Below are 13,149 nucleotides of genomic sequence, written 5' to 3'. Positions count from 1 at the left end.
CACAAAGATAGTGGATGAGTAGGGCAAGGAAGCAGAGAAGGAAGACAAATTGGAGACAGGTTCAGAGAGGGAATTATGGGAGAAAGGGAGGCAGACCGAACTCTTAATAAGAAAGCTATACTCCCGGACATCCCCCATTAAGATTCCAATAAGTATGCTTGCTAAGCATTCAGCAGTTTCTCCATACTCTTACTTGGTTTTATTTGTGTGGCTGACCAACTAATTCAGATTCTTAATGTAACAGTGCAATTTGCAAGCCGTACTCAACAGAAAGACTCACCATCATCCTGTGCCATGGCTGCTTCTTGTGATTCCACTTCCACTTCATCTCCATAGTCTGAACCGTCACCAAATTCCTTTTCATACTGGGCTTCCATTTGCTGCAACTCCCTCTCCAGGTCAGACATTTTAACCCAGCTCTGTTCCTTGTATTGTTCTGCAAGCCTTTAGATTAAGTAAGAGTAAGGTCTGATAAATAAAAGTATGCAAAACGTGCATCATAAATTCTATATAAAGTACATTAAAAATAGCTTGGCTTTTGTTTAAATTAACGGAAATTAAGAAAGTTCTGTTTGACTTAATACAACTTAAAAGACAATCAAAATGTTGTACGGTTAAGAATTTTTCCCAATTCTTTATGGAATTTGGTGAATAGAACAATACGCCCTTTTATAATATACAAGGCAATGGCAATAGTTATGGCTTTAAAGGAATGCTGTATGGTAATAGGAAGCATTACAAGTAAATAGCAAGAGAATTAAGTGATATTTTTGTGTATAATAATATAGGTTAAATGGTCAAGTGACTGTTGCACTGTCAAGCCAGACCTAAAAATCGAAGTAGGTTAATGACTGTCCTCCCATCTGTGCTGCTGCCAGAGAGAAACAACAAATTATCTTGTTATCGAAGACACTTTATTAGGTAGGTGTGTGTGTGGTGTGTGTGTTTCCGTGCACGCCTGAAAGTTCAAGCTTAGTCCGCTAGATAATAATCAAAACGATTACAGCTACGTGGAGAGCAAGCTCTTTTTTTGTGAAAGAACCCAACTTCTGCCTTCTGCCTGGCTACCAACATGTGGGTGGAGCCAAAGCCGCTCTTTAGTGATGCGCACATAATTGTCTGGCGATAGCTGCGCTCTCAAAACAGACAATAACAAGCATTTGCAATGCAATGGTCTCGGCATCATTAAAGGTAGAGCTATTGGCATTGCTCATGACATTTTTTTTCTTTAAATCAAAAATAAATGGGCATTGTCATTAACTTTGCCAATACACAGCACTCTGCACTCAACAGCACACAATGCTCTGCACACTCGCTACTCTGCACACTCGCTACTCTGCACACTCGCCACTCTGCACACTCGCCACTCTGCACACTCGCCACTCTGCACACTCGCCACTCTGCACACTCGCCACTCTGCACACTCGCCACTCTGCACACTCACCACTCTGCACTCACCACTCTGCACTCACCACTCTGCACTCACCACTCTGCACTCACCACTCTGCACTCACCACTCTGCACTCACCACTCTGCACTCACCACTCTGCACTCACCACTCACCACTCTGCCCTCACCACTCACCACTAAAAATACAGAAAGCGGACACCTCCCTGTTAGAATCCGAGGGAAGCGAAGACGCGCCCAGAGATGACCACGTGAGCTCGTTCGCATGGGGAAGGAACATCGCTTAATCTTAAATACCATGAAGTGATTGTACTGTGGAAGAACGCCGCTACTCGGCCAGCATGGGCTCCAACTTGTTAAGCTCTTGGGATAACTAAATTAATTATCGTGAATGCCCTTGTGGGAAATCAGCCCATTCTCTTGTACAAGCCGCCCGTGAATACAAAGAAAACACAGGCTACCTGATGTACGGCAGCCAACCAAAACACCGGCGGAAAGCAATTACTTTCCGTCAGGCCCGTACACTTCTCATAATAAGCGCCAATGGACGCGACATAAAGCAATCTGCAATGCATCTTTGTTCTGCGAAATAACCGCTCGTGGCCCGCATCGCTATTGTTTAGGCACGTATCGCGGCCGCCCCGGAAGTCAGGCACGGTCGCCAGTGACGGGGGCGGGGCCACGTTCAGACCGGAACTGAAGAGGAGGCAGGCGGAGTCGTTGCGTCTCGCGGCCCGGGGCTCCTGTGAGCGGTGTAGAGCCCCGGGGCCGCGCCAGCAGGAGGTTGGGCGCCGCGTGCTGAGGTAAGGTAAGTTCCTAAAGGCTGGAGCGGGATTGGTGCACGTGTGTGTGTGTGTATGCTCGTGTGTGTGTGTGTGTATGTATGTGTGCGACGGTGACGGCGGGGGGGGGGGGAGGGGGGCGGGGGGCCTCGGTGCACTTGTGTGTGTGCGCGCGTGTGTGTGTATGTGTCAGGGGTGGTGTCTCTGTATGTATGTATGTGCGTGCGTGCATGGGCGCTTGTGTGTGTGTGTATGCGCATGCGTGTGTGGTGCTTGCGCTTCCCAGGAGACAGCGCCTGGCCACAGCGCGCGTTCCAGTTACAAATCGCCTGGAAGGATGCGCGTGGCCGGGACTGTCTCCTGGGAAGCATAGTCGCTGACAAAAGATCTCCGGCGGAGACGCGCTTCCGCGCGTTGACGCCGAGACCTAAAAAGGGACGTGGCCCCAGCTCCCCAAGAAATAGTGAGCATGAGACAGCAAAATCATCCTAAACTTGTTGGGCTAGCTGAATCTCAACATCACCAGTCAACAGTGAAAAGACTGATCGCAGTGATGTAGCCAATTTAAGAGATCACTCAAAGACTAAGCCTACCAGGGCAGGTGATAGATCACAGTCTGATATTCACTTGGTTGGCAATGGGAGCTGGCAGAGAAAGGTAAAATGTGCAGTGGCCGTGACAGGCCACGCAGCGAATGTGCACTGAGGCGACAGCCGAGGGGAGAGGTCAGACTACAGGTGGCTGCAGCTCTGGGAGTGCAATTCATGAAGAGTCACTTCTGGAGATTTTGCTATGGATAGATTCCAAGGCCAATGTCTGAGCTTCAGACCATACTGAACTGCCATAGTGCAGTACCCGTAGGACCGACTACTATATACCAACTACAACAACAACCTTAGAAGGGTTCTACAAACATAAGCGTGAGCCAAAGCCTTGCAGGTGCTTCACTCAGACGCACGAATAAGGGATCTGGACTACCTCCTAATCTAGTGAGCAAAGTATAAAACAGTATGACCTCCAACCTAGGGGAAGTTTTCAGTGTGGGATACACCAAATAAACAAATAGACTCTTGAAAAGCCTCAAGGAGGCACATGATCAGAGAAGTCAACGTACTTCTGCGTTAAAGGGAAAAGGTATAAAAAGCATGTTATACAAGAAACAATATTACAATAAAGATAATAAAGCACCTACTAAAGCATTCAATAATTATAGCACAATAACAGAACCGGATTGAAATCACCACATGCACAACAACATAACAGAGACCAATGGTTTTTGCAGAGACTTATTTGTAAATGACCATCTGGGCTAAACCACGCAATAATAATATCTCAAGGACCTCCACCTCCCATGAGTTTTGCATTAACTGAGACAGGAATTACACTTCTAGGGCACCTCGAATTATATGTCACGACATTTGCCAGAAATAAAGGTCCTGGTGAAGGTGGCTTTGTTTCTACCTTCTGTAAATGCTTACAGGGAATCTTTCCTCGACAGTACCAAGTTACTAAGTGATACTTTTGAAATACGACTTGGTAACAAATACAACCACCAAATCTAGATGCTGTATTATGTATAAAGATCATAACTTCAGATAGTTTATGAAAAACAAAATAATAATTTGCCGGATTGATTAGGCAACTTATAAAGTGCAAACAAATGCCTAAAGGCGTCAAGGCGCTGCTGATGAATAGAGATGCATATTTTCCTCGCTGGTGAGAGTTGGATGCCTTTCAGAAGGTCGCTCTGGAAAGGGAATGAAATTAACAAAAACAACCAGCACAATCTAGTTCTAAAAAGAAAATATTGTTTTACCTGGGGAGTGCAAATAGGAGACTGCCTTACGTAAACCTAATATATACCTATATCCTTTCTTACAGACACAACAGTACATACTCAATATCAACTTTCCAGTGACTTAAATAGACTAAGAAAGTTAAAGATGTTATGGCTAGAGTTAAGATGACAACCCCACCTCACGTTCTGTAAACTGCGAATTTATTATCTATTCACCAAACAAGCATTGCACATACAACCATGCATCATTTTGATTAATCTGGTCACATAAACAACCCTTACTAACAAAACGTTTCTTCTGTCATACCTCCAGAGTAAACAGTGATCTAGAGAGATACATAGTAGTAGTAAAGGAAAAAAAACGATGGTATAATCGGGATCTGTGACTGGGTGAGTGTTCAACATTCCGTCCATCATCTGTTTGTGTTGTTATAGTCATCCAAAGTGGGAAGGATATGCACAGACATGGGTCCTGTGCTCACTATGCACTGAATTCAAGCTAGCCTGGCTGATATGTGGTGATACCTCAAACCGGCCCCATGATGCTTATTTATGGCCCAGCATGGCAGTTCGGGATGGACTGTTCCCACAGGGAGCAGGGTCAAGACTGATTTGCATATGGCAGAGTGAAAACTGGAATGGCATGTTGAGCAAAAAAAAGAAACCTATGGATTTAGGCCCAGATGTCTGTATTGAGGTTGAAAGTTTGACATTGTTCCACATTCCATCAATCAATTATTCTTTTTGCAATTGATAAGAAGCCAAGCAAGGACTCATTTCCATCATCTATCTGCACAGGAAGTAGCATCACTGGATATCCCCATCATTCATATGCACAGAAGTGACATCACTTCTCCCTTTTTACAGGATCTACTTAATGGTGGCTGCAGCACAAACGTAACAAAGGCAAGCCCATCTGCTCCTGGAGCACTGTGCCCAGTGTAAGGAACGCCGGTCCTCCCCAACCCACCACTATCCTGATGCAACCCTCCACGCCCTTAACCCCAGGCCGCTGCTCCACATGCTGCTGCCTTGCCACACCATACAAGAGAAGGGAGCATTCTGCTGTGCTTCCTGCAGGTTTTTTTTCAGTTATCCACACTCAACACTCACGCACCTGCGCAGACAGCATCCAGCACTCCACTCTCTCACTCGCACAGTCCTGCAACCACCCACATAAAACTTTGCACTTGCATGCCTGCTCCTCAACTACTGCTCACTCACCAAACACACCACAGAGTCTCTGGTTGAACTCTACATCTGCACTGGACATTGCCACAGCCACCCCCTCTCTCTCCCCCCGCTATCAAAGTGTCATGTGCTGGGAGGGAAAAGTCCTTCGGATGGTGATGGGCATGCAACCCTGTCCTGAGTGCCACAACTGTACTGATGTTTAGATCTCCAATGATGATTTTTGGTGTCATGGGCGAACATAGATCATGCGTGTGCACCATGACACAGGCCTGTCTCACTCACTGTGTTTTTTTGGATGAGGAGGGGTACCCAAAGCACTACCCTTGTAGTGGTGAAAGGTTACAGCCTTTGCCAGGAGTTACAAGAGTGATGGTGACAGAATACCATGTAGTGATCAATAGGAGTGAACAGGTCTTTTCTGCTCGTGTCGCTGGAGTGAGGTCTACAGGCCCACTTGTGTAAAGTTCCACTGCTGTGTGCTTAACTCACACTTGGCCTACATCGGGTTGGTGTGTAGTGCTGTATACATGTGCTGGGTGCATGTGTGCCTGTGAATGGTACAATACAGGGATTGTGCAGTGCATATATGTTATATGCATGTGCTGGGTTTAAGTGGGCCTGTGAATGGTACAGTACTGCCCTGTGTTTCCTGCATGGCCCATTGTAGTTTTCCCTGGCTTAGCCTAATTGTGCATGCTGTAGGCCGCATTTTCATTTGCACATGTTATTGTAATAACCTGCTTACCTTTGTGCCACATTGTATTTTAACACAGAACCTGCATATGTTTTTGTGTTCTGTTCTTTTACTGGTATTTAGTCAGCACACCAGAGACATGGTCAAATAATGATATCCCTTGTTACTTTCTCTGTGCAGGAAATAGCGGAAAGACATAACACACGAATGCATTTGTTGTTTGTGAGAACCCATGTCCTGCAATATATCGGAGTACAAAGGTCTAAAAAACACACACATAGAGAGAATTCAGAGACAAAAGCACAGAGTCAATAGAGATATAGAGCGTCTGTGTATGCTACGGTACAGGTCCGCACCTTATCCCAGAGATCTTTTGATGTGTAATCATTTAGCTTCACTAGAAGGGGAGGAGGGTTAGACTACTCTGCCTTATAAAATGTCAGGGCTTTTCATGGTATACGGTTTATTGATCATGCCAACTGTATTTTTGTATGCACTGGTTTTCCAACTGTGGCACGAATACTGCAGGACACAATAGTTTAAAAGATTTCTAAACTCTGTGTTTCTTGTTCATATTATTGTGGACAAGTACGAGTGAGAGAGCAATAGGGTGATCCCTGAGAGTTTCGCGAGTGTTGTTCGGGGGTGCAAATTCACTTGTCTCTCTGGTAAGGTTAGGAGGGCAAGTGAGGCACTATAGCTAGTCAAAGATACCGCAGGGGTATGGCCACTCACTCCCTACATGCCAAGGCTCTATGGTCCCAAGCATAGTTCTGTTCCTGAGCAAAATCCCTGCAACAGTACATGCAAGACTGCGGGTTCCCTTTTGAGTGACCCATGCCTGACTGGAGGAAGATGAGGGGAGGTGGTAGGGGAATCCCTCTATACAGATTTGTGTATTCCTGAATTCTTGCAAGATGGGTGGGACACACTGGAGGAACAGAGAGACAGTCTCTTTGTTCACTTTAATGAGTGCTCTTTGATTCAAAGAGAGGTGACTGGGAAGGGGCACGCGCACGTGCCAGGAAGAAAATGGGGCTGATAAGAGAATCATAAAGAGTAGGGTTGCGGCCCTGCGGTAACCTATTGATACACATATACCACTGTGGCTGACATCCAGGTGTGAACTTCTAGTCACTCCCTGTGTTGCGGGGCTATCAGACTTGGAGGTGCTCCTGCTGTGACAGGCTGCTTTTTGGAGCAAGAGAGAAAACAGAAGAGGGCACATCAAAAGGAAGCAGATCCCCAACATTAACGTCAAAGACCCAGACTATAAATCACAGTTGGTGTCTGGAAATTAAACGAAGGAGAACTTGAGACCCCAAAAATTGTCGACTGTCAAGCAGTCAGACTGGCTTTGCTATGAGGAAAAGTTCTACAAGGCTTCTGCTTGTGACGATGATTGGGGGCCAATGCCTGGTAGTCCTGGTAGTCTCCAAGCTGATCACCCAGAAAATCCAAGACCATGTGTAATTGAAGCCTCGAGCACCATAGAGTGCCTCGTTGCCAAGACCAGTGTGCCCTGTGAGGCAGAGGAGAGCGTTGGAGGTAGCGAAGTCCTATGGAGGAATCCCGGTGAGTGGATCACCATTACAAGGTGCAACGATTCAGTAACTGCCAGTGCGCAGTACCAAGTCAGAGCCCTGTATGTTAGGTGGGGGTGATGTGAAGATTGCTCCTGTGCCGACTGGGCCGTAGCCCTTGTGCGGTGTCAAGTTGGCGACCCGATATGGCAAGGGCGGCCACCATAAAGTTTGCTGCTGCGTCGATCGGGCAGTAGCCCGTGCATAAAAGAGGAATGGTGATTCTGAATGCCATGAGCCACGAGGACAGAGCAAGAAGTGTGGTCTGGTTGAGACCCTCGACAGAGGAAAGAGGCTGGCCATGGCAACTGAGGAGTCCCAAGAGGTGACTGAGGACCATTGCTAGTATCGTCACCCCGTGGAAGGAGCTAGAAAGTCTTATTTAGCACCGAAGGAGCATTGAGAAAACCACTGCCACAGCAAGACTACGTTAGGAACTCGATGGCACCTGATCGCAGCACACCTGGGCCTTGTATGAAAGAAATACCGGAGGCAGCCACTACAGCTTAAGCGCCTGTGAAGGAGGTACGCTCAGAGACTCCAGTTGCTCGATACTGTTGATGAGAGTTATTGTCAGGTTAGACAGCCATAGGAGAACTTGTCGAGTGGGCCTCCTGAGACTGACTGTTAGTGGGGGTTAACCTGAATGTTGCCTATAGTGAATGGGGAATAACAACTGGGAAGTGGGACTCAAGGAACGGTCTTTGAAACACTACAGCCCTTACACCAGGTGTGAGTAGTTTGTGAATGTTGTATTTTACTTGGTGGTCGTATATAAATAACCCTTTTTTCATAAAAGCAAATATTTGACTATGTCGTTATACGGTTTTTAGTTTTTGACAGGAAGAATGGCGCTCAAGCGTCTGTTAATTAAGCTATGTGTATGTACGGTGCCATCAGGTCGAGGGAGAAACACCTTGAAACCCTTGTAGATATGAGAGTCCAGAAACCCACAAATTCAAAGGAAAAACAAAATCCCGGGCACACGCAATTGGTATCAATATGTGGTTCTGCAAGGTTTTGTATTCATACAGAATCTGTGGTATACACCAGATGAATAGTTTCACATGTGTTTAATGAATGAAATAGTGCAAAAGCGGGCGCAAACCTCTAGGCGGTCAAAACCAAGGAGGTGTGCCACCGTTTTCAAGTTGTGGAGTGCGGTCCATTGTTCAGTGCGGGAAAAGGCGGACACGCCTAAGCCGTGGCGAGTCCTAACAGTGAAAGGAGTAAAGATGAACACTGGTGCCCTATCACTGTCCGGATTAGGACTCGCCACGGTTTAGGCGTATCCACCTTTTGCCGCGCGGAACACTGGACCACGCTTCATAGCTTGAAATCAGCGGCACACCTCCTTGATTTGGAACGCCTAGATGTTTGCCCCTGCAATTTTAGGCCTGCGCAACCGTGATTTTCGGACTTCACCTCTCTCCAAATACTCCATGTGTCTACCCAGCCGGGTTGGAATTATCACCAGCTTGCTGTTACACTCATCCTACATTGCAGCTCTCTCAGCCCTGAAGAAGTCACGGGATCACTACCTCATGTGACGAAACACGTGTCGGCTGGTTGCTTTTCCACTAGTTCATTCATTAAACACACATGAAACTATTCATCTGGTGTGGACCACAGATTCTGTTTGAATACGATAACTTGCAGAACCGCATATTGATACCAATTACATGTGCCCGGGACTTTGTTTTTCAATTATTTGACTGGACAATCATTTATTGCTGTTGCTGCACATATTTTGAGTTGGGAACCTGTGTTCACCACTCAGTGTCTACCCCTCCTCCTCCCCACCCCCCACCCCCACACCACCTCATAAAGCCTTGGACTGCTCGACCTGTGCTACCACTGTGAGTCAAGTGCTGAAGGAGTACTTGGCACAGTTGGTCAGGAGCCATTGTATGTTGGTCCCAGGACATCAGGATGAAAAGGCCTTCACTACCAAAGGTTGGGCCCAGTAGCTCCTACTTGCCCCATGGCCCTCCGAACATGGTTCTGACACCAGGCAGGATAGAGTTCAATGAGGAATCACCATAAACATGAACGCCATCAACTGCACCATCTCCACTGACTTGTCATCCCACACCAGTCATTCAAGATCCACAGCCAAATTTACACTAATCGGTACTTTCATCTACAGACCATCAGGACTATGCACCAACTTCACCAATACTATCACATACTTTGTTGCACCATTAGCCCTCAACGCTGAATATTACATCCTACTCAGAGACTTGAACATCTACCTTAAAGACTACCTCGACCCAAAATCAAAAGCACTCACTGAAGACCTTCAAAGCCTGGGACTCACTCAATACATAAATGGGTCTACTCTTGTCACCGCACACCTCCTGGACACTGTTTTCACCATCTTTGACAACATGCGAGACAACAAGCTCACACCATATTCCTGGACGGACCAAATGCCCGTGAAGTTCAGCATCCTCAATCCGTAGGGAGAGGGACCGACAGGAATACAGCAACAGGCTCCTCAAAGCCATCAAGAATGTCGACAATTGGATTGCCTTTCGCACCAAATCATTAACCCCCCTCATATATAGCAATAAAACAAGATCTAGCCTCCAGGCCAGTTGGTGCACAAAGGAATTCAGACTGATAAAATGCCACTGCATACACCTGGAGCACAAATGGAGAATGAGCCAGGACAATGCAGACAGGAGGACGTTCAAATCCACCCTGAAAATACTATTACAAAATGCAAATGATCTGGACCATCAAATGTGCGGCTCTACCAGAAAACACGGAGGTCAGCATCAACAGAAACATAGAAATCTTCCGAATTGGGAAGGATTTTCCCTCATCCATAGCTACTTCCAACTCAATCACGCCATCTTAGCACCTCTCCAAAAATCTCTCTCAATTCTTCAATAGCAAATTCACCTCCATTTACAGCAACGTTCACCCGAAACTGGACCCAGCAAACCTCACCAAATGCTTCCTGCTTTTCTCCAAAGTACATATTCTAACCACATGGCCAGTCATCACCCTAAAAGACAACGACTGCCACTATACAGTCCATCCAATCAAAGGCCACGTCGAACCCCTTTCCCACCACGCCTACTCCAGTGGACAGCAACCATGCTCATACCCATTTTGAACGCTTCCAACTCTTCACCAGTCCTCCCAGATGCTTGGAAAAACGCAGCTGTGTTCCCATTACTCTAGAAACCCTCTGTAGACCGTATATTTATAAATTCAAAATGTAATTGGAATGACAAAACAAAAAGTTTAACTCGATGTAAACATCCAATTCAATCGCAATAAAAAACACTTACTAATCAAAGCTGGCTGCACCTACGACAAAGAAACGAAGACTGAACTAAGAAAACAAATATCCACAATGCTAGGCATCACACATCTTATTTTTTTATGAAAATGTATAAAAAATATTTAGCAATGCGGATTACACAGAACACTAAAAACAGACATTAATGACAGTTCTAGGAACATTCTTCTATTAAGATGTAACCTCTGTTTGGTGAAAAATTTGCTTAAATGATGTATTAAAATGCCAACATCATTTATTTCAGCATATAAACAATGTACTGTATAAACATACACACAACACCACAATAATGGAGACAAAGTGAACACACCAAGTTCTAAACATCCTACTGGCGTTCTGACCAACTTACTGTCTGGAACTATTGGTAAATCGCAGTCTGGCTACCAAGATCTACCTGAGCATTCTGGCACAAAGTGTAAGAGCTACAGGGAATCAAGCTTCACACACTGTGATTAGGCGAGTTAAAAGTTGCTAAAGAACAACAGAACTTCAAATTGTGTTGGAACTCTCTACATAGTTATGTCAGCTTCTCAAATCTCAGAAGACGTTCAGGTACAGTTACCAAGAGTAGCATAGTTTTATTTACATGCAATATCAAACCTTGCAGACACAAACCTCCGCTCTTGGAAAGTCTCCCCATTTAGCTTTGCCGAACCATGGAACAATCACCTTTCTGCTAGATGACGATCAAAGTGGCCTGCTTGACATGTACCACTGAAAAGATGATCGAATGAGACAAGATTCCTTAAGGCGTACAGCCATAAATACTGTACAAAGAGCTTTGAAGATCACTCGCTTTCTAACTGGAAGCCTTCTCTGGCAGAGGGATGTTTTGGGGTATTCAAAATAAGACAAGCTGGTGTGTTTGAATTAACCTGAAGTCTATTCGGAGAAAGGTTGTTGATGTTTAAATAAAGGCATTGCATTTATTATAAACGAAAAGTAATCAAAGCAGTGGCCACTGATTTGCATGGTTCTGCAGAAATAAAAGGAAACATTTCTCTCAGAGTTTTGATGATATAAAAGCAAGTACTGGAATGCAAATGCTACTTACTAGTATGCATCTGTTCTTGGCATGTAGGGCTGCTGACATTCATATCTGTGCATAGATTGCCGCCTAGTGTTGGGTCCGGATGATTGCACATTGTTGTCCTGGAAGAGTCTTCGAAGTATCACGAGATAGGTGGCTCCTCCCCTGGACTACAGTGCGCATGGGCATCGCCTCCATCCCCAGATTGTTTTTAGCCATTGTGGCCAAGATGGAGTGAACTATGTGAGTGATGACCATGCTATGAGCATATACCTGAACACTGCAGCTGCTACAGGCGCCGGGGAGGAAGGCGGGCGATATGAATGTCAGCAGCCCTACATGCCAAGAACAGATGCATACTAGTAAGTAGCATTTGCAGTTCGAGGCATGTGGGCTGCGGAATTCATATCTGTGCATAGAATACATAGCAGTCCCTCCATTAGCGGCGGCCGCCCGTGCCAGCTGCAGCAGTTTGGAAAAGTGTCTTGAGAACAGCCTGCCCTACAGCTGCCTGCTGTTTAGAGTGCACGTCTACACAGTAATGTTTTGTAAATGTATGTGTGGTAGACCATGTGGCTGCTCTACATATGTCCTCTAAGGGAATGTTTCCAAGGAAGGCCATAGAGGCCCCCAACTTTCTGGTGGAGTGGGCTCTTGGTGGAATTGTAGGAGTACGTTTAGCTTTTGCGTAACAGATCTGAATACACTTCACGATCCACCTAGCAATACCAGCCTTTGAAATAGCGTTACCTTTGTGGTGTGACGCAAAGGCAACGAAAAGCTGCTTAGTTTTCCTAAAATCTTTGGTTCTGTCAATGTAATACATTAGTGCCCTCTTGACGTCAAGGGTGTGGAGCATCCGCTCTGCCAGTGACTCAGGATTTTGGAAAAACACTGGCAACTCAATTGTCTGGTTTATGTGGAATTGAGACACAACCTTGGGTAGAAATTTAGGATGAGTGCGGAGCACTACCCTGTTAGCATGTACCTGGAAGAAAGGTTCCTGAATGGTGAGGGCCTGCAGCTCACTCACCCTCCGTAGCAATGTAATTGCTACTAGGAAAGCCACCTTCCAAGTCAAGAATTGAATGTCGCAGGAATGTAGTGGCTCAAAGGGAGGACCCATCAGCCGTGTAAGAACCACATTGAGGTTCCATTCAGGGGCTGGAGGGGTCCGTGGTGGAATGACCCTTTTGAGTCCTTCCAGAAAAGCTTTGATAGCAGGCACCTTGAAAAGTGAAAGGTGCTGTCTATTTTGTAGGTATGCAGCCATCGCAGACAGGTGAATGCGGATGGAAGTATAAGCCAAATTACACTGGTACAGATGAAACAGGTAAATGATGTT

The 13,149-nt window shown here is 45.8% G+C and overlaps 1 protein-coding gene across 1 annotated transcript in view; it reads right to left on the bottom strand.

Moving 5' to 3' along the window:
- DNAJC21 (DnaJ heat shock protein family (Hsp40) member C21) overlaps positions 1 to 13,149 on the bottom strand; it is a 210,439-nt gene that overhangs the window by 136,795 nt on the left and 60,495 nt on the right. Inside the window, exon 6 of the mRNA XM_086960516.1 lies at positions 281 to 444. Within this exon, the coding sequence (XP_086816642.1) occupies positions 281 to 444 (164 nt within the window). The remainder of the gene's footprint in view (positions 1 to 280; positions 445 to 13,149) is intronic.

The sequence above is a fragment of the Lissotriton vulgaris genome, chromosome 3_1 (genome assembly GCF_964263255.1).
Source record: "Lissotriton vulgaris chromosome 3_1, aLisVul1.2, whole genome shotgun sequence".
NCBI lineage: Eukaryota > Metazoa > Chordata > Amphibia > Caudata > Salamandridae > Lissotriton > Lissotriton vulgaris.
Note: the sequence above shows the minus strand (reverse complement) of the source record. Positions and strands in the feature narration are given on the sequence as shown.